At 44.0% G+C, this 22,418-nt stretch overlaps 2 protein-coding genes across 8 annotated transcripts in view; one reads left to right on the forward strand and one right to left on the reverse strand.

The window, feature by feature from the left end:
- The window catches only part of FASTKD1 (FAST kinase domains 1), a 54,409-nt gene extending 40,987 nt beyond the window's left edge, over positions 1 to 13,422 (reverse strand). Inside the window, exons 1-4 of one of the 3 annotated variants that reach the window (XM_084812288.1) lie at positions 13,385 to 13,422; positions 13,203 to 13,287; positions 6,757 to 7,237; positions 5,400 to 5,468 (exon numbers count right to left, since the gene is read on the reverse strand). In XM_084812288.1, the coding sequence (XP_084668414.1) occupies positions 5,400 to 5,468; positions 6,757 to 7,091 (404 nt within the window). In that variant the 5' untranslated portion in view covers positions 7,092 to 7,237; positions 13,203 to 13,287; positions 13,385 to 13,422. The other 2 variants (XR_014784640.1, XM_084812299.1) reach the window with 2 other exon arrangements.
- A 1,756-nt stretch (positions 13,423 to 15,178) lies between these two features.
- PPIG (peptidylprolyl isomerase G) overlaps positions 15,179 to 22,418 on the forward strand; it is a 30,153-nt gene continuing 22,913 nt past the window's right edge. Inside the window, exons 1-3 of one of the 5 annotated variants that reach the window (XM_084812370.1) lie at positions 15,179 to 15,270; positions 16,129 to 16,272; positions 18,113 to 18,202. The gene's annotated coding sequence lies outside the window, so the exon portion shown is untranslated. Of the gene's footprint in view, positions 15,271 to 16,128; positions 16,273 to 18,112; positions 18,203 to 20,896; positions 20,974 to 22,418 lie in introns of those variants that run through there. The other 4 variants (XM_084812381.1, XM_084812362.1, XM_084812353.1 and 1 more) reach the window with 4 other exon arrangements.

Genomic DNA, 22,418 nt, shown 5'->3' on the forward strand with positions numbered 1-22,418 from the left:
CACATAGATGTTAAATAGCATCGGGGAGAGGATGGAACCCTGTGGCACCCCACAATTGAGCAGCCACAGGTCCAAAACCTCCTCTCCCAGTGCTACGCTCTGGTACCTGCCAGAGAGGAAGGACCAGAACCACCGTAATACAGTGTCTCCAATGCCCAAGCCCTCCAGGCGGTCCATAATAAATGTTATGGAGCTTGCTATAAACTGTTTTAAAACCAAGTTATCCAGTCTGTTTCCTGCCTCCCAGCTGAGCAGAGCAGAGGAAGCTGCTCTAGCTGGTCCAGGGACTACAGAAGCAAGCAAGCTCCCAGAGAGAGCGAACAGGGGGAGCAAACAGGAGTTGACCAGGGGAGTTGCAGTGGTAGAAAACACAAAGGAGACAGAGGCAAAGAGGTAAGTGGGCTGCAGGAAGCCCAGCGGGCTGTCCTTTATCCTTCTGAGTGGCTGTGAGCTCACCAGGTGCTCCTGAGAGCTCCAACTGAATTGGGTGTGTGTGGCCGGAGTACTCCCAGCAGCTGAGTGGGCAGGAAGCTTCAGTCTGTTTCCCGCCTCCCAGTTAAGCAGAGCAGAGGAAGCTGTAGTCCAGGGACTACAGAGGCAAGCAAGCTCTCAGAGAGTGAGAGACCAGAGTGAACAAACAGGGGGAGCAAACAGGAGTTGGACAGGGGAGTTCAGCAGGGGAGGTCAAGGGGAAGGCCCCTAACATTTTTTTTAAATTATTTTTCTTGTAACACACACTTCCACACCAGTGGGACTCTGCTTTTAACCTCTAGTGAGTAGAGGAACAGGCACAGGCTACTCTAGAACAATCAGAAAGCTAGATACAAAAAGGGAAAAGAGGCTATGGAAGGACAAGACTCTCCAGTGGTGGTGACCTGCAAGGTGTGTGCAATGTTTGTTTTCTTGCCTGAGAACAACATGGCCTACACCTGCAACAAGTGCAAGTTGATCACGCTGCTGGAAGAAAAAGTAAGAGGACTGGAGTGGCGACTGTCGACCTTCCGGGGAATAAGAGAACACGAAGAGTTCTTGGACAGAATGGGGGAAGTACAGCAGCAAAGGGAAGACCAGAAGCTTGAAGAGCAACAGCAAGATGAGGCAGTAGGAAATGCTGAGGTGAAGAAAAATGGAGTAGAGGATACTCCTTGGAAAAGGGTGACAGTTAGGAGAAGAAAAACTAGACGCCACTCTGCACCAGTGGAAGCAGTGGAGCTGTGGAACCGATTCCAGGTACTTGTGGATGAGACTGGAGGACAGCCTGCAGAGGAAGAATCACAGGGGAACCTACATGAGAGTGAGCAAGAGGCTGAAGGTCAGTCAAGAAGAGGCGATGAAACCCAGGACTACAGCTACAAGAAGAGAAGAGTAGTAGTAGTGGGAGACTCCTTGCTGTGTGGGATCAAAACTCAGGTACGTTGCGAAGACTTGTGGACTTGCCAGGTATGTTGTCTCCCGGGAGGACGGACTGAAAGGTTGCCTGCACTCATAAAGCCCACTGACAGGTATCCCTTTCTTCTCATCCATGTGGGAACAAATGATACCGCTAAGTGGAGCTACAAAGAAATCACGTCAGACTTTGAAGCTTTGGGAAGGAAACTCAAGAACTTTGGGGCCCAGATAGTTTTCTCATCCATCCTTCCAGTAGTTAGAAGAGGGATAGAAAGGGAAAGAAAAATACTCCGGGTGAATGACTGGCTATGAAGGTGGTGCCGGCACGAGAGATTTGGATTCTGAGACCATGGGCTATACTTCCTGGAAGATGGGCTGTTGGCAAGGGACAGGTTGCACCTCACAAAGACTGGGAAGAAAGTGTTTGGCCACAGCATGAAGAACTTCATCAGGAGGGCTTTAAACTGAATCCAATGGGGAAGGGAGATGTAAAGTTGGGGGTAACAATGGACGAAGGCTCATGCACCGCAATGGAGAGAACAGCTCTAAAAGCGCCCAATAATAGTCTTCAGACACATGCAGGAAGAAAGCCAGACTATGAAGCACATGGTCTTCGATGTCTATATACCAATGCCCAGAGTATGGGAAACAAACAGAATGAACTTGAACTCTTAATACAAGAGGGAAATTGTGACTTGATAGGTGTAACTGAGACTTGGTGGGATGACTCTCATGACTGGAATACAGCAAGTGAAGGATATAACTTGTTCAAAAAGAACAGGAGGAACGAAAGGGTGGTGGGGTTGCACTATATGTGAAAAATACATATCTCTGCACAGAAATACAGGAGGATGAGCTTGGTAGCCCCATCGAGAGCATCTGGATCAAAATAAATGGAGCAAAGAATAAAACGAACATGGTGGTTGGAATCCCAATCAAGGAGAAGATGAGGATGCAACTTTTGAAAAGCAAATAGCCAATGTTTCAAGGAATCATGATGTAGTAGTAATGGGGGACTTCAATTTTCCCGATATTTGTTGGGAGACAAATTCTGCAAAACATGGCCCCTCCAGGAAATTCCTGACCACACTGGTGGATAACTTACTCCTACAGAAAGTAGAGGAAGGAACTAGAGGATCGGCTATCCTTGACTTGATCCTAACCAACAGAGATGACTTCGTGGATAAAGGAGAAGTTACAGGAACTCTGGGGGAAAGCGACCATGTTATACTTCAGTTCTTGGTACCAAGGGAAGCAAAAGCTGAGTGTAGTCAAACGCGTACCCTGGATTTTAGGAAAGCTGATTTTCATAAACTCAGAACAATGATCAGTAAGGTCCCATGGCAAGCGACTCTAATGAAAAAAGGAGTCCAAGATGGGTGGGAATTTAAAAAAAAGGAAATTCTCAAGGCACAATTACAAACAATTCCAACAAGAAGAAAAGGTGGAAGACAACAGAAGAAGCCAATGTGGCTTCACCAAAAGCTTAGGGATGACCTGAAAACAAAAAGGGACACATATAGGAAGTGGAAGGAAGGATAAGCCACAAAGGAAGAGTACAGGCAGGTAGCACAGAATTGCAAGGATGGGGTCAGGAAGGCTAAAGCTGAGAACCAGCTGAGGTTAGAGAGGGATGCTAAAAGCAACAAAAAGGCTTTCTTCTGCTATGTTCAGAGTAAAAGACAGAGGAAAGAAGTGGTGGTTCAGCTATTAAAGAAGGATGGCAAAATGATAACAGATGACAAAGAAAAGGCAGAAGTTCTCAATTCCTACTTTGGCTCAGTCTTTTCCCAAAAGAGGGTCTATGACCGCCCTGGGAAAGGTGAAGTACAGGCTGAAGGGGCAGGATTGCAACTTGAGATTGATACGCATATGGTCAAGGAACACCTAATTACTTTGAACATGTTCAAATCTCCAGGGCCAGATGAACTGCATCCTAGAGTAATAAAGGAACTGGCAGAAGAACTCTCAGAACTGCTGTCTATTATCTTTGAGCAATCATGGAGGACGGCTGAAGTGCCAGATGACTGGAGGAGGGCTAATGTTGTCCCTATCTTCAAAAAGGGTAAAAAGGAGGAACCTGGGAACTACAGAACAGGCAGTCTGACATCAACCCCTGGGATGGAGCAGATGATAAAGCAATCTATCTGGAAGCACCTTGAAAACAATGCAGTTATTACTCGAAGCCAACATGGATTTGTCAAGAACAAATCCTGCCAGATGAATCTGATCTCATTTTTTTATCAAGTAACCTCCCTTGTGGACTGTGGAAATGCTGTAGACATCATATACCTCGACTTCAGCAAAGCTTTCAACAAAGTGCCCCATCATATCCTGATGAGCAAGCTAGCTCAAAGTGGGCTAGATGAAACAACGATCCGGTGGATCCACAGGTGGCTACAGAATCGGACTCAAAGAGTGCTTATCAATGGGACCTTCTCAAACTGGGGAGAGGTAACGAGCGGGGTACCGCAGGGCTCAGTCCTGGGCCCAGTGCTCTTCAACATGTTTATGAATGACTTGGAGGAGGAGGTGCAGGGAATGCTGATCAAATCTGCAAATGACACAAAATTGGACAGGCTAGCTAATACTTTGGAAGACAGAAACAAAATTCAAAATGATCTGGATAGACTGGAGCGCTGGGCAGAAAACAACAGAAAGACATTTAATAGGGATAAATGCCAAGTTCTGCACCTAGGAAAAAGAAACCAAATGAACAGTTACAAGATGGGAGATATGTGGCTCAACAACACTACAAGTGAGAAGGATCTTGGAATTGTTGTTGATCACAAGCTGAATATGAGCCAACAATGTGATGTGGCTGCAAAAAAGGCCAATGCTATTTTGGGCTGCATTCATAGAAGCATCGCTTCCAAATCCCAGGAAGTACTAGTTCCCCTCTACTCAGCACTGGTTAGGCCTCATCTGGAGTACTGTGTCCAGTTCTGGGCACCACACTTTAAGAAGGATGCAGACAAGCTGGAAAGGGTTCAGAGGAGGGCAACAAAGATGATCAGGGGACTGGAAACAAAGCCCTATGAGGAGAGACTGAAAGAACTGGGCATGTTTAGCCTTGAGAAGAGAAGACTGAGGGGAGATATGATAGCGCTCTTCTAGTCCTTGAAAGGTTGTCACAGAGAGGAAGGCCAGGATCTCTTCTCGATCATCCCAGAGGGCAGGACACGGAATAACGGGCTCAAGTTACCAGAAACCAGATTCCAGCTGTACATCAGGAAAAACTTCCTGACTGTTAGAGCAATACGACCATGGAACCAATTACCTAGGGAGGTGGTGGGCTCTCCCACACTGGAGGCGTTCAAGACGAGGCTGGACAGCCTCTGTCAGGGATGCTTTGACTTGGATTCCTGCATTGAGCAGGGGGTTGGACTTGATGGCCTTGTAGGCCCTTTCCAACCCTACTATTCTATAATTCTATGATCTCTATCCATTACAATTCTTTACTTTTTTAGGTCTCTCCCCCATTCCAGGAAGCTAAAATGTTATCCGTTTAGAAGAAAGTGTGAGCAACTGATGAACTCTGCCCAGAAAATCCCTTATTTACACACAATATAAACCAGAGTTATGTTCAAAGGATACATCTTGTTTCTTAACACCTCTAATTAATCTACTATGATGTGTCAATTTCTCTGTAAGAGCAATCTGCCAAACCTGGAGAACAAACCATGAGCTGCATATCCTGTGGCTCTTTTCCAGGTTTCAATGACTATACAATTGCAGCTTAAATTTACAATTCAAAATCTATCCTGAAGCAACAACTGAACTGGTACATTCTTCAATCTGTAGCCCCCCTTTTTAGTACAATGGTCCTCAGTGCGAATTTAACTTGACCCACAACATCAGACTCCTGACTGTATAGGTCTTTGAAAAGGGAGAGAAAGCAGTTTACGATTCTTTAAAAATATTGTTGCCAGTACTAATCTTGTGAGAGCTTTTATTAACATGAGCTACTAAATTTTCAATGTATATGAGAAAGAACTAAGTGTACTTGCCCATCTAATCTTTTCCAGCCTTCCATGACCAGCTCTTCTACTAATGAATCATGGGCTTCAACTCTGAACCTTCAAAAAGACCAGAAGACAAGTCAAACAGCTCTGCATAGCTATTTTAACCTACTCGACAGGGAGTGAAGAGAAACTATAGAATCAGAAACTTGGCACAAACAGCAAGCTGCTAGTGTATATTTTGTACCTACTGAACACTTCCCTTATGGGTTTTGGGGTATCTTTCGCAACTACTCATGGATCAGTGCCTGGAACTGTACATGGTGCCTCTCTTTTTCTTCAATATCCATTTTTGTTTCAAGGGCTTTGACTTAATCCCTTAAATCCCCAACCTTATTGTAACCACGCTTAAGAATGTGTAATTGTATTGGTTTACAATCAACCATCGAAACTCTTGTCTTTCCTTTCTGTACTAATGTTGCTTCCCATTGTTCTGTATCAGGGGTTGGTAACACATGGCCCATGGGCCACATGTGGCAAGTGCTGCCCCCCAATTCAGTAAAAAAAAAAAAAAATCTCTTCCCCAAAATGGTGTCTGTAGTGGCTATGGAGTGCCCGAAGGCTCAAAATTAGCTCTTGCAAGCTAATTTTGACTCTTGGGTGCGCCATCGTGGCTACAGATGCCATTAAATTTTGTTAACTTTTTCTGTTTGGGCACCTGGGGGTGGGGAGAATGCAGCCCACTGGGGGCAAGGTTCTGGGGAGTGAAAATGGCTCCTGGACCTCCCAAAGTTGACTAACCCTGTTCTATACATTTGGGGCAGAAGCATAGGGAACAGCTGGAGCTTTGATGTTGGTGCTTCAGCAGTAATCTTTGCTTTGGCTTGATTACCCCTGTGAAGGTTCAGAGTTGTATTCAATTTTGTTGTTCCACCAGTAGGAGGGTTGCAGGACCCTCCAGAACAAATTTGGGGTGGATGTGGTGGGGGCTGCAAAGGGGAGGAGAGGATGGGAAAATTCTGTCATGTGAGCAGAAGTCGCATTACGCGAGTGGACTTCCACTTATGCGAGGGTTGGCTCAAACCCTGTTTCCCTCTCTACCTTTGCCTTTTGCAAGGTAAACAACACCAAGTTTTACAAACATCTGCTGTAACTTGACAGTGATCTCATCAGCTTTTATAAGATCAAACACAGGTATTGAGATTCATTCCTAGATCATACTTAAAAATAATTATAAGCAGTAGCCCATGAGCACATCTTAACAGATGTCAAACCAGTGAGCTGTACTTGTGCAGCAAACAGGATGTCGGGTGTTTATTTTTAATAAAAAGAAAAGAACTTCTACTTTTTAAAAGTGCAGATTAATAAACTTGATCCCATTACATTAAAGGCTCACACTGCTTACCTGAGTATATTGTATAGCATGTCCATTAATGCTTCATTATCTATATATTCAATCTTGTTTTCTGCTAAGATGCGAAGTATAAGAAACTGTGAGTGATTTTTTACATAATCAATATTTCTCAGGAAATTGTTCTTCTTCTTTTGAAACTGCCAAAGTATATTAATTGCACTTCCCACATGTTTTTCAGAGAGTTTGGTTTTGCTCTTTCCAATAAGATCGAACACTTGATCTTCATTTGTGCAGTTATTCAACTGGCTCAACAAGGGGTCACTGCTCAAAGTTCGACACTGGCAACACCTCAGCGCAAACGGATAAAAACGTTTTAAGCAAAGCATTTTTGTCACTTTTATGGCCTTCTTTTAAATGTCTCCAGAATGAAGTTTTCGTCCTTTACTTCTGATAATCAGCAAACCATGTGTTAGCAAAAAAGTACAGCATTTAGATATATAAATGCTTGCTTTTCCTGTATTCTTTGAAGTTCCTGTGTGAAGTAGAAAGGAATTCTGAAGTATTTGTAACAGCATCAATTTAAAACAATTAGTCCAAATAAGTCCACAAAAGCTATTAACTCACAAAACTTTGACTGGCCTGCCTCCCTATATCTGTCAGTTGTAACACATCTATGGCCCAAAGAAAACATAGGAAGCTGCCGTCTACTGAGTCAGACCATGGGTACATCTAGCCTAGTACTGTTGACACTGACTGGCAGAGGCGCTCCAGGGTTTCAGGCAGGGGCTTTCCAGCCCTACCTGGAGATGCCAGGAACAAGCAGTTCAACTGAGTATTTCTGCAGAGCTTACACGATTAACTGTAACTGTAGTCCTTAATACTATAAATATAACCCATATAGGGAAAATGTTGATTTCATGATTTCCTTAAATTAACAAAAAAACTTATAATCTCAAAAGAAAAATCTAGTATGCACATGAGCAACTATAGTACTTACACCTGTGATACACAGATGAATGAGTCACTGTTGGAAAACAGAACGATAGTTTTGGACCTTAGGAGCCAACCCATGCTTAAAAAAATAAAGAAATATCAGCCTCTCCAAAGCCCCCATGGGCGTGCACATATGCCCAGAATAAGTATACATTCTCAGGACTAGCGATCTCACTGACCCATCTCCTGCAGTTACACAGTGCTAATGTATACATTAACAATGCTAAGAGTTCACTGTCTTCATGCTCCTGTTGGTTAGGCTCCCCACTTCACTCCCGGGTAACTGACAGTGGGGCAGAGGGAAGAGAATGAATAAAGCCTTCAGCCCAAGGAAGGGCTTCATGAAGTTCTTCACAGTTAGGTTTGGTAGCCAGGATATGAAAAAGTAGGAAAGCCAGTTCCACAGCAGTCTCTGCTCCTTCTCCTCCTCCTCACTCACTCTTCCTTTCTATATGCCAGCCTCCTCCCAAACTGCATCCTTGCATCACAGTCTTTCATTCAAACAACTAGCACCACTGCTGCAATGTAAGGAAAGGGAGGGCCTCACGTGAAAAGCTTGGTTTACCCCCACTTGCTCCCATTGTAGCTGTCTGTATGAAAACAGGGTTGTGTGTGCTCTACAGATGGGGGTGAAGGACATGATGGCATTTCTCTGCTCCGTATTGTACTCCAATAGAGACATCTACAGATTTGAAGTCCATATATAACTCCATTGCTTTCTAACAGTGCAATCCTATATGTAACTGAAAAGTAAATACCATTGCTAGTTCTTTGGGGCTTAGTCCCAAGTAAGCGGGTGTAGGATTGCAGCCTAAACTTCCAATCCTATACCTCGTTACTTGGGAAGCACTATCGAAAAGAGTGGGACTTACTTCTGGGTAAACATGCATAAGATTGCACTGTAAGTCTCAGATTATTTGGCTGTCATTCTGACATCAAAATAACTACATGCAGGGGAAAACTGTCAGGTGAACAAGCCAATTTGAACATGCGAATTACACATAAGCGGGCATTCTGATGTAATGTTTTATTTGTGCACAGAAATGGTCCATTAATTGAAACACTGCATCCAAACTGGTCTGTATTGTCCAAAGTGTGCTACGTTTTCCCAGTTAAGGGAGCCAGTGTATAATAATAAAGAGGATTGTATCTTACTCTCTTTCTTCATTCTATGGCATAGATTTGCCTTGTATTAAAAGCTATGAAGTGACACACACAGTCAAAGGCTGGGTGCAACTTTCTTGTATTCCCTGCTCAGGAGGCAAAAGAGATTATAGGAGTTGCACTTCAATACATCCAAAGGTCACTAGACTGAGGAAGGCTGTAATAGGTTACAGACTTATACCATCCTTCAGAGAAAGTCAACTGAAGAGTAACAAAAGTTATTTGAGGACTAGTACTCCCTATTTCAGATATGTTACTGATCTTAGAAATCTCAAGTGCGTGCCTTCTTGACTTAAAATAGGAATTTGTAATTTAATGGGGGAAAGTCCTGTGGCTAAAAATGTTTTTTGTCCTCCTAAAAACTGATTCAGAGTTGTGTGGGTTATATTTTATTATTTTAGTTTCAGTTTTATTTCAGAGTATGTATTATTTTTACTCTTCCAACAACTGTTCAGAGGGAATCACAGTGTGAAGGCAGTGTAGCTCAGTCTTCCCCAAGCTGGTACCCTCCAGATGTTTTGGAGTACAATACCCAGGATTCCTAACCATTGGCCATGTTGGCTGGGGTGGATGAGAGTTGAAGTCCGAAACATTTGGAGGGCACGAGGTTGGGGAAGGCCGGTATATCTCCTTCCCAACTTCAAGTTCTAAGAGGGAAATACCAAGTAAGATGGCTTTAGATCCAACACACTCAATATCATTAAAATGCGTCTTTAAAAGAAAGAAACAAACACGTTTTAGATAGTCATGAAAATCTACTCATATTCTATAAAAAGAATGTGAAGGCTCCTTAAAAAAAATAAACGAAAACCTCCACCGTCTATAGAAGCCCTGTCAGAACAAGACCATCCATGATGTTCACGTCCTTAGGACAGAGGGAGGAAGTGAGCCCAGCTCTCTTTAATGTCGGTATATCTTACCATCCCCTTCATGGATCACTGCCTTGTTGTGGCGAAGGGGCTTGCGTAACTCAGTGAAGCCATAAGCTATGCTGTGCAGGGCCACCCAAACAGGTCATGGCGGAGAGTTCTGACAAAATGTGGTCCACTGGAGAAGAAAACGGCAACCCACTCCAGTATACTTGCCAAGAAAACCCCATGGAACATAACACAAGGCTAAAAGAGATGATGCCGGAAGATGAGCCCCTCAGGTCGGAAGGTGTCCAATATACTACTGGGGAAGAGCAGAGGGTATTTCCAAGTAGCGCCAGAAAGAGTGAAGCGGCTGGGCCAAAGCCGAAAGGACACTCAGCTGTGGATGTGTCTGGTGGTGAAAAGAAAATCTGATGCTGTAAAGAACAATATTGTTTAGGAACCTGGAATGTCAGATCAATGAATCAAGGTAAGCTGGAGGTGGTCAAACATGAGATGGCAAGACTGAACATCGACATCTTGGGAATCAGCGAACTAAAATGGACAGGCATGGGCGAATTTAATTCAGGTGACCACCATATCTACTACTCTGGGCAAGAATCCCTTAGAAGAAATGGAGTAGCACTCATAGTCAACAAAAGGGTGGGAAAAGCAGTACTGGGGTACAATCTCAAAAATGATAGAATGATCTCAATACGAATCCAAGGCAAACCATTCAACATCACGGTAATTCAAGTCTATGCCCCAACCACTGATGCTGAAGGAGCTGAGGTTGATCGGTTCTATGAAGACCTACAACACCTTCTAGAACTAACACAAAAAAAGATGTCCTCTTCATCATAGGGGATTGGAATGCTAAAGTAGGAAGTCAAGAAATCACCGGGATAACAGGCAAGCATGGCCTTGGTGTACAGAATGAAGCAGGACAAAGGCTAATAGAGTTTTGTCAAGAGAACATGCTGAACATAGCAAACACTCTTTTCCTACAGCACAAGAGGTGACTCTACACATGGACATCACCAGATGGTCAAAATTGAAATCAGATTGGCTGCAAAGTGCATAATCAAAGATGGAGAAGCTGTATGCAGTCAGTAAAAGCAAGGCCTGGAGCTGACTGTGGCTCAGATCATGAGCTGCTTCTTGCAAAATTTCGGCTTGAATTGAAGAACATAGGGAAAACCACTAAACCATTTGGGTGTGACCTGAATCATATCCCTTATGAATATACAGTGGAGGTGAGGAATAGATTTAAGGGATTAGACCTGATAGACAGAGTGCCTGAGGAACTATGGACGGAGGTCCGTAACATTGTTCAGGAGGCAGCAACGAAATCTATCCCAAAGAAAAAGAAATGCAAGAAAGCAAAGTGGCTGTCTGATGAGGCTTTACAAGTCGCTGAGGAAAGAAGGGAAGCGGAAAGCAAAGGAGAAAGGGGAAGATATATCCAACTGAATGCAGAGTTCCAGAGAATAGCAAGGAGAGACAAGAAGGCCTTCTTAAATGAACAATGCAAAGAAATCGAGGAAAACAACAGAATGGGAAAGACTAGAGATCTTTTCAAGAAAATCGGAGATATCAAGGGAACATTTTGTGCAAAGACGGGCATAATAAAGGACAAAGAAGGCAGGGACCTAACAGAAGCAGATGAGATTAAGAAGAGGTGGAAAGAATACACAGAATTACTATACAGGAAAGATCATAATGTCCCTGATAGCCATGATAGTGCGGTCACTGAACTTGAGCAGGACATCCTCGAGAGTGAAGTCAAGTGGGCCTTAGGAAGCATTACTAACAACAAAGCTAGCGGAGATGACAGTATTCCAGCTGAGCTATTTAAAATCCTAAAAGATTATGCTGTTAAAGTGCTGCACTCATTATGCCAACACATTTGGAACACTCAGCAGTGGCCACAAGACTGGAAAAGGTCAGTTTACATCCCAATCCAAAGAAGGGCAATGTGTGTGTTTGAACACACAATGTAGTGTTCAAACTACCACACAATTGCACTCATTTCACATGCTAGCAAGGTTATGCTCAAAATCCTACATGCTAGGCTTCAGCAGTATGTGAACCGAGAACTACCGGAAGTACAAGCTGGGTTTCGAAGAGGCAGAGGAACTAGAGATCAAATCGCCAACATTCGCTGGATCATGGAGAAAGCAAGAGAATTCCAGAAAAACTTCTATTTCTGCTTCATTGACTACGCTAAAGCCTTTGATTGTGTGGATCACAACAAACTCTGGCAAATTCTGAAAGAGATGGGAGTACCAGACCACCTTACCTGTCTCCTGAGAAACCTGTGCGAGGGTCAAGAAGCAACAGTAAGAACCAGACATGGAACAACTGAGTGGTTCAAAATTGGGAAAGGAGTACCCATATTGTCGCCCTGCTTATTTAACTTATTTGCAGAGTACATCATGAGATACGCCGGGTTGGATGAATCACAGGTCGGAATTAAGATTGCCAGGAGAATTATCAACAACCTCAGATACGCAGACGATACCACCCTAATGGCAGAAAGCAAAGAGGATCGAAAGAGCCTCTTGTTGAGGGTGAAAGTGGAGAGTGCAAAAGCTGGTTTGAAACTCAACATTAAAAAAACTCAGATCATGGCATCTGGCCCCATCACTTCCTGGCATATAGAAGGGGAAGAAAGGGAAGCAGTGACAGATTTTATTTGCTTGGGCTCCAAGATCACCGCAGACGGTGACTGTAGCCATGAAATTAAAAGACGCTTGCTCCTTGGGAGGAAAGCTATGGCAAACCTAGACAGCATAGTAAGAAGCAGAGACACCACCTTGCCGACAAAGGTCCATATAAGCAAAGCTATGGTTTTCCCAGTAGTAATGTATGGCTGTGAGAGCTGAACTATAAGGAAGGCTGAGCACCAAAAAATTGATGCTTTCGAACTGTGGTGCTGGAGAAGATTCTTACGAGTCCCCTGGACTGCAAGGAGGTCAAATCAGTCCATCCTAAAGGAAATCAACCCTGACTGCTCACTGGAAGGACAGATACTGAAGCTGAAGCTCAAATATTTTGGCCACCTAATGCGAAGAGAAAACTCCCTGGAAAAGACCCTGATGCTGGGAAAGACTGAAGGCAAAAGGAGAAGGGGACGGCAGAGGATGAGATGGCTAGATAGCATCACCGATGCAATGAATATGAACTTGAGCACGCTCCGGGAGAGAGCGCAGGACAGGAAGGCCTGGCGTGCTATGGTCCATGGGGTCACGAAGAGTCGGACACGACTTAACGACTGAACAACAACAACATATCTTACCGTGGCATCTCTGCAGCCATGAAGACCAGCAACTGCCTGACCGCCCCATTAAACAGCCTGAATCCTCCCCTCCCTTGGGTCTGAGAAGTATTCGCCTGTCCCTTTCCCAGGAGCACGTCCAGCGCAGGCAGGGGTGACTTACAGACCATCCGACCACGCTGCCTATTGGCAAAGCAGGCGCCACTCACCACCTACGTTGCCGGGCTCCTCCTTTGAACGCACATGGTGAGTGATCGTCACCTCTGCTCTTGCTCCAGTCCCAAGTCTTCCCACCTACAAAGGAGATGAGGATGCATAAAACGATGCATGCGTTTAACAATCCCGTCCACATCCGGCTGCTTTCTAAATACATTCATACGAGAGTACTTACTATCCGCTCGGCAGCTTCCGCCTGCAACAACAGGCTCCGATTGGTGGTGGAAGAAACTGGGACTACATTTCCCAGTATGCTCTACCTATAATCTCGTTGCCTCTTGGGAGTTGTAGTCTTGAAGTTGTGGGACCTTTCTGCCATGCATGCTTAGAATCCTATTTTTCTAGGGTACCTCTCTTTGGTGGGGTGAAAAGTAATAGCTAGCTGCTTAAATAAATGCAATCCCAGGACGTCGCATACTAGTGGAGTATCTACAGCATAGACTTAAACTGGTTTTTTAGGCATTGCCTTTCCCGAGGATGTGAGGAAGCTGGGGATCTCTAAGAGTGGTATACAAGCGATATAATTTTGCAGAGATGCTGTGAGGATCCCTTTTCCACGTGTGCAGGGGAGGGGGGATTGGTTATTGTTGATAATACTTGCAAGATCGCAAATAATTAAATCCCACTAAATTAGACCCATTTGTTTATTTACATAGTGCAAATTAAAGTTTAACACTCTATGGGAGAAAAAAAGAAACGAACAGTGTAATCCTATACATATCTAGTCAGAAGTAAGTTCCATTGAATTTAATAGGGCTTACTCCCAGGTAAGGTGTAGGATTGCAGCCTAATTCATTACTGGGCACTTACCGGCAACAGCTAAATATACTTTTAACACAGTTCTGGGAGAAGAAATGCCAGCTGTGATTTTATAAAAAGGTTAAGCTCACCAAAATCGCTGACAGCACTATGCATGTTTACTCCGTAAAGTAGTACTGGGTCCAGTGGGATTACTCGCCTTTGCTTAGAATTGTAGCCTGAGGGATGAACCCTTTAGGCTGCAGTCCTATGCACACTTACTTGGAGCAAGTTCCATTGAACTCAATAGGCTTTACTTCTGAGTAGCTATTATAAGAGTGCGCTGTTAGTCTCACTGAACACAGTGGGACTTTCATCTGAATAAACATGTATACTAGTGCAGTGTCAGTAATTTTAGAACATGACTTCCATTCCTTCAATCCAGAGGCAAACAGCAGCCCCCCACAATATGTCGATCTGATCATTCCGCCCATTTATATCTAACGCAAAGGCCCTTTTTAAAAAGAAATGTCTTAATATAAGGAGTATCTGATAGCCTCACCAACGGGAGCGACTATAATGTATTTGAAAACTACCCTCTTTGCCTTCCCTCGCTGTCTAAGCAGGGATGGGGAACGTGTGGCCCGCCAGACGCTGGCGGACCGCAGCTACCACTGGTCTTAGCCACAATAGCCAGTGATGAAGGATTATGGGAGCCGCAGGCCGACGTTATCTGGAGGGCCGCACGCTCCCCAGCCCTGTTGTACAGGCGCCCCGCCGTGGCGGTGACGAGCCGCGTAGCCCAACGTGCCTTGTACCGATGATGCTTCGTGTAATGGGGCAGATGACTGGGAACTTTAATCCCAGGGGTTTGAGGGAACCTCTGCTGAGGAGGGAGGGAACAGAGTCGGGGGCATCTCAGCGGAGGGAATTCGGTACATGAGCAGGCATCGGGCTCTCTCGGGCCTTAAGAAGAAGTGGGTGCGCGCGCCAAAAGGGGCGGGAAGCGGCCCAGTTGCGTAGATGAGAGCTTTCCCTCCGAGACGGCCGCTCGTCTCGGTCTGAAGGGCGAGGCGGAAGGCTTGCCGCCCGGCCTGGCCTGGCCCGGCCCTCGGATTCTCTCTCACGTTCTCTCTCTCGTACACACACACACGCGCGCTCCCCTCCGTTCCGCCCTCGCCAGCCACTCGCCGCTCCAGGTTTCCCGCTTCCTCCCCTCCTCCACTGACGCAGTCCGTGCTGCACCAGATCCTAACATGGCGGCGGCGAGGCGGTGAAGAGCGCGGCGGGAGGGAGATTCCGGGCCCAGGGAGCGCGGCTGGGGTGAGTGGCGAGCGGAGCCTCCGCGGAAGGGGGCCGCGGTCGCGTCGTCCGCAAATTTAAGGGGGCCCGTGAGGGCGAAACGGGCGTATCTTCGAGCTGTGGGGGCGAGGAGAGCGGGGTGGGGGCGAGGAGGAGGAGGGCTTGATCTCTTCCAGTTTGAATCTGCCTCACGCTGGCCGCGGCTGGGGGAGGCTTTTTGTCAGTCAGAGCAGGTACTAAGGGCTCAGCTGAAGGGAGCGTCGCCCCCTCAACAAGTCAAGGGGGGGGAGTGGGGGGGGAGAGTTTCTTCGCGGAGAGTGGCTGCGGGGAAATATGGGGCCCTCCTTGAATGGGAGAGAAGGAGGGAGTGGAGCCTTTCTGTTATTGTGATACTGATTTGTGTGGAATGCTTCAGCAAACTTGGGGAGGAGACGACCGGGGGGCTGGGGGGGAATAGAGACGCTCCCCGCCTTCCGAGTTTCCTAAAGCATGCCATACAAACCACTATCTCAGTAAATAAGAATAATACTAGACCCCACTTCCTCTTGCCTTCCTTCCAGTTCAGGGAAATGTTTCAGTGGCGTTCTTCAGTGTGTAAAATAAGTTACCATTCTTGATTAATGAGGGTGGGAGTTTGCAGTCCTGTGATTTGGGGGCGAAGGGAAGGAAGGTGGCCTGGGAGTTAGTTTCAATAATAGCGAAGTAAAGAGGTAAGATGCAAATAGCAAGAAGTGGTGGAATAACAGACACAATGGGAAGGGGAGGAACTAGATGAATACACTTATACCCAAAGGAAGCACCTTGAGTACTCTAAAAGTGTTTATATAAAGGTTATGTATTATTATTCCATCTGTACTTATTTTCGCGTGCTATTTGCAGGTTGATAGTTTGTACTTGATTTGTGCCTCACACTGGATTTTACCTGCTATCAACTCTTATTTGATCCAGTACAAGGCACTTTGAGAGATGGATTTACAGACTTGGCTTGCCTGTACTGGAATTTTGAAGTCCAGAAAAACATCTGTATGTACAATGTAAAGTATGATGCTAAAATCAGATATATACACATATTATATGTGTGTGTATACACACACACACACGCAATGATAAAAGTGTGTGTGTGTGTATGAAAATGTGCATTCTAAGATGTAAGGAAATACTGAAATGAATGTTCTCCAAAACTTTTTGCTAGCCCTTCTTTTCCACCAGATCCAGTTTCATAATGGAAATAATAAGTATGAAGTACCCCATTCCCTCAAGAATCTGTATTAGGATTGGTGTATTTCAATTTATACATAAATTATCTGAAGTTAAGAGATGAGCAGTGAGGTAGCTAAGTTTGCAGATGATGCCAAATTATTCAGGATGGTGAAGTCCAAAGCACACTTCAAATATGGTGAACTGGTAGCAAAGTGGCAAATGAGATTCAGTGTTAATGCAGTGTGATGCTCCTACAGCATAACAATGCAGCCACATCTGGAATAGTGTATACAGTTCTTGTTGCCCCGTCTCAGAAAAGATATTATAACAATGGAAAACATAAAGAAAAAAGCAATGGAGGGAGTAATCCTATGGCCGCTAGTCAGCGGCTAGATGGCCATAGAATATGTGGGTTTCTGGGAACCAACCTCAGAACCCACGCTCCAAGGTCGGTTCCCGGAGAACCAACTCCCCCCCCGCTTCCTCACTGCCTCACGGGCAGCGTGGAACAGCCTTGCGCTCCACACTTGGAAGAGGAGTGCGGAGTGGCCAAAACAGAGCGTTCCAGGACGGGGAAAGCAGAAATTCTGGTACAACACATCCTGTGTGTTGTCCAGCAGCCTCCTTTCCTGCTCCACCTTCCTGTGGCTAGACAGCCAAAATTGGCTATCTAGTTGCAAATGCAGGGCAGGAGAAGCGCGGAGGGAATGATCCCCTCCGTGCTTCTCCTGCCCTGCATTGGATAGGCGGTCGCCTTCGAGTTCAGAGGTAGCTGCCTAACCCCATAGGATTGCACCCTAAAATGATTAGTTTTGAAAGCAGCTAAGGGGGGAACATGATAGAAGTCATAGAATTATGTTGTCAATGTCATGTCTTAAATTAATTACAAGCATTTAAAAATAATTTCCAAGTAAAACTTTAGATTAGTTGAATAGAATATTTAAACCACACTGTGCACTTTATTCATTCCCCCTCCTGCCCCTAATAAAATATTTCAGTTCAATTACATATGACTATTGGGAAAACTTTTCAGATATTTATACAACATGTAAAGTTAATACAAGCTCATTTTTTTAGTTTTGTTTACTAGAGCCTTGTGTTTAACCACTTGCCTCATCACCATAGGAAACAAGAAATGTCATGCAGGTGAGTGAGCAGGCTGGAAGAAGAGGAATGGATCCCTGTGATCCTCCTCCACCAGCCCACTTCGTATAAGGCAATTCTTTTACAAGCCTGCTAATAGCCTGCATTTTTATGCTGGCTAGAGAGAGGAGCTTTCCCTCTTCTGCAGCCAGCATGGGAATGCAGGCTACTAGCCTCTTAGTGAACTAAATAAAAAAGTGAAGTGCAGGCTAGTAACTCTTGTGGGCTTATTAACAAGATTGGTTTATTGAGTATAAGTAATTTTAAATCAGGTCTGTAGATTTAAGGTAGCATAGAACGTATCAGAAAATTTTTCTGGAAAATTTTCTGATTCAAATCCCCCCCCCCCCCCCCCGCTAGCTGTGTACCTCTGAATATTAGATGCTAGGGACATACTGTGTGGCCCTCATGCTCTGTGTGTGGACTTTCCAGAGGAATCCAGCTGGCCACTGTTAGAAACAGGATGCTGGACTTGATGGACTCATTCTGAACTAATAGGGCTGTTCTTATTCAATTAAAGGTGCCAGCTGACATTCGAAGACTGCAGTGTTTACAAACAACTCTATCCTAACCACATTTACTTGGGTATAAATTCCACTGATTTTACTGAGTAAGTCTCCTCAAGTTCAGTGGGCCTTGCTAGTGTGTACAGGATTGCAGCCTTAACCCAAAACAAGTCTATTATTTTTCTCTGTCAAAGTTTGGTGGCTATGGCAATTCTTGATCCCCATTGTCAACTATTCTGATGAACAGTAGACCTAAAAGTTAATTTGGGGGGGAAAGAAAGCTGTTCTTCCCAGCTAGCGTGCAGGACACATTTCTGTAAACACAATAAATCATATGATTTGTTTGTTTAACGTTGCAGACTTTGAAAGAGTACTCTTCCCTCCCCCATATTTATTCTCCCTACCAGAGCCTTATTGGCAAGTGTGCTTTATGTGAGATGGTGCTTGTCTGGTGCTTACTGTAATACAGTGCCAGTATTCTGTGCCATGGTGTGGTTTTGCCTCTAGCCTACTAAGCTACGCAGCAGTGCAACAATCTCAGGCAAACAGGAATGCTACTAGTTGCAAACCCTTCTTGCTAATCCTCCTATGACCTTGGTTGCACATAACGGTGATATTTGGCAGCAAATTGTGGGTTAATTAACCTACAATTTGCAGGGACACACACAGCATGTGATTTGCAGCAACAACTTATGAACACCGCTTTAGGTGTTTTGATATCTGAACTCGGACGCTTTGGGTTGTTCATGGGTTAAACAGCCCACAGTTAACCCATGACTTGTTCATAAGTTAACTTTGGGTTGTTTAACCCACAAATAACGTATGAATGGGTTATTTGTAGGTTGTTGCTGCAAACCGGAATCAGCTCATGCTCATCCTCACAAATCGTGGGGAGCCAGTGTGGTGTAGTGGTGAGAGTATTGGGCTGGGAGATCAGACTTCTAGTCTCCATTCGGCCATGGAAGCTCATTGGGTGACTTTGGGCCAGTCACAGACTCTCAGCCCAACCTATCTCACAGGGTGGTTGTTGTGAGGATAAAATGGAGAAGATAATGTAAGCTGCCTTGGGTTCCTTGCAAGAGGAAAAAAGGTGGGATATAAATTCAAGAAATTAATAAATAATCCCCACAAATGGTAGGTTACGTGTGAATGGCTGTTGCGTGCAAAGAGCCCCTATACGTCTCTCAAAGATGGAATGTTAATTTGAAAGACAAGACCCTGCTTGTTGGAGGAACATTCGGCCCTTACTGTGTTTGAATGATTCTCAAGACAGTAGGCAGACTTCAGAATTAATGTCCATTAGCGTAAGTTGTATGCATCTGTCTGTTAGTGGAATCACTAGGTATGTTTGTGTTCCGCATAATTGCATAAAACTGGAACTCTTATTGCATGGAGATCAGTCCGCAATCTTCAGTTTTCAAACTTTCTAGCTGTTTCATGACATTTTAATTTCAAAGAATTAAATTCTTCAGAAAATGATGATTTACTTATTCTAATGCTCAGAATAAAAACCAAATTAAAATGTTGACCAAACATATTCTCAGTTTTGCATTTTCCATCAATATTGGTGTTCAGCTAGTATTCCCTTCCTTGTCCACACTTGTATCCCCAATCTTGGGATTTCCTTGATCTTGGAAACTCCTTGCTGCCCTCACATATTTTGACATGTGATGTTGCACCAACAGGGCTTATCATGCAACATGGCGTCCTGCTACCAGCTATAGGAGGGATATGATGCTTATGTTGGGCAGGCCTACCAGTCCTTCCATATTTAGGGAAGTACGCAATCTGTTTTTCTTCCTTGTTTAAAGATGTGCTGGTAGAGGATGTGACTAGGAAGAATGATAGATGCAATAGAGAGCATCACTGTGGCTCAGGGTGGACATAGTGCTGTGCAATCTTTTTAGTGTGTTTAGAAGATCGGGAATGTCCTGCTCCTTTTTTTGCATGCAGTTGCCCCTCTTTTGCCTTTTCCGAGCTAACTATGACTATCATTATGTGTACACTGATCATAATGCTAACTATGGTTAGCTGAAAATACAAACCAGAATTTGCAGCCATGTGCAAATTCTACATAAATTGTTTACATGTAACTTTATATTATGTTTTTTACAACATAAAAATATTTTTCAAAACTGTAAAGCACATGTGCACTGAATAAAAAGCACACAACCTCGACCCTTCAACCTTAATTTAATTCTGCAGATTTAAAGCCCCTTGTAGAAATTCATTCCCTTAGTTAATTTTAAACTTAATCCGAGGAGAGGTCAGAACGAGTCAGTTCAGATGCTTTGTTCCCAGTCCAACAAACCATGGTTTGTTGGACTGGGTCAAGCTCAGGTGCTCCTTCCTTCCCTTGCACTTCTAGCTTCAGTGAAGACTACCTGATTTGTTAAAACATAGTTTCCTCTGACATCCAGAGCTGGAGACTGGTTTAAGCGCTCCCTTCAAAGCAGAATTGCAAACCAGGATCAAACCATAGTTTGTAATCCTGGTTTGTAGGGGAGTGTAAATCACAGTTTCCTGCTCCAGATGTTAGGGGAAACTATGATTGCTTATTGCTTGTTCCTGCTCCAATAAACTATTGGTTATAGGACCAGTACTATTAAATCTGAACCAGGCTGTATTCTCCTAGACATTATTAACAATCATGTCCTTGTACTTTAAACAATTTAGTAAGCAGATTGTTGCTATCATCATATGTGACTGTGTGTGTCTTAAAGTTCCATTATGAGTTTTCCTTCTGTTTTATAATTCTTGGCTTTTTTAGTAAATTGCCTTCTGAACAATTCTGTGAGTTTGCAGCGAGGAGGCATGTGTGAGATCCACTTCTGTTGAGATGGAGCACTCCAAAACGGCACAAGGGACAAGCAACGTAGGCTGAAATCTTATCAAACTTCCATTGTGGCCAATCACTGAGGCAGTAATTCTTACCTAGGAGTAAGTCCCATTGAATTCAGTTGGGCTTACTTCTGAGAAGGCATATCTGAAATTGTGCTTCATATTGTACAAACACCCACTCCACCTAACCCATCTGCACATCCTCTGCTGTGCATAGTGGCGTTACTCCATGGCAGCTGCAAATGCAGGCAGATAAAACTGGGCAGCCCAAATTAGAGGAGACTACAAGATATGATGTTTGAGTGGCCAAAGCATCCATGAGTAACTATTGCTTTACAAGCCATAGTTAAATTGTGCAGTTGCTCCAGCTCTTTTAGGGTGCAGCTTTTCACACTGGGTGTAAACTCAGTGGTGGTACCAGTAGCGATATGGGGTTGACAATTTTCCACTGCTATATTTTTCTATGGAGTATTTTCCATTTCTAAAAATGTATTGTTCCTTAATATGAATCACTAATATAATGAATGGGTACAATACTAGACAAATCAGGCAGTTTCAAAAATGTAATTAACTTTTTCCCAATTATTATATTGATGAAATACTATATATTTCTTTAGTTATACAAAAATTAGTATGATAGTTTTCAGGGCCTTTTTCCTTAAAATTTAAACAAGAGAAATGCATGCTATTGAATTGTTACGATTTAAATTATTTACAAGCATTCCAATAAAAATAATTTCCAAGTAAAGCTTTGAATATTTATTTATTAGATTTGTATCCCGCCTTTTTCCTCTTTCAAGGAACCCAGGCGGCTTACGTGATCCACCTCCTCTCCATTTTATCCTCACAAGAACCCTGTGAGGTAGGTTAGGCTGCATATCAGTGACTGGCCCAAAGTCACCCAGTGAGCTTCATAGCCAAGTGATGACTAGAACCCAGAGCTCCCAAGTCCAGTACAACACCCTAATCACCACACCACAGTGGCTTTCTAATTAAACTGCATTAACTGTTCACTGGTTTTTTTTCATAACCTGGTATTTCAGTGGATATACTGTCTTGGCTCTCAGAATTTTTTTAGATATTTATGCAGCATGTAAAATGAACATGGCATACTTTTACATTTTTGTTTACTAAACGAACATGCTAAATCAGATCTCAGTCAATTTAGGAAATTGGAGAGTTCTCAAGAAAATTTTGAATTGAAACATTTTATAAAAAACAGAATGACTGGATATCAGTGGCTGCTCTCTTGTCCTGTGCTATTGTCCTATGACATTGACTTCAGGCTTGCAGGATCTACTTTGTTTTTTAGGAGATCCCTAAGATCCACCATCTGGAGTCTGGTGCAATAGACATTGACTGGGTTTACACAATCACTGTGAGTGTCGTCCTGAATATTCAAGCTGCAGCTTGTCGTATTGTCCAAATCATAAAGGGCTGGATGCGCCTTATCTCAGAAGCTAAGCAGGGTCAGCCCTG

This window comes from Heloderma suspectum, chromosome 1, assembly GCF_057233095.1.
Source record: "Heloderma suspectum isolate Gila_16-S chromosome 1, 16-S_ref, whole genome shotgun sequence".
In the NCBI taxonomy this organism is placed as follows: Eukaryota; Metazoa; Chordata; class Lepidosauria; order Squamata; family Helodermatidae; genus Heloderma; species Heloderma suspectum.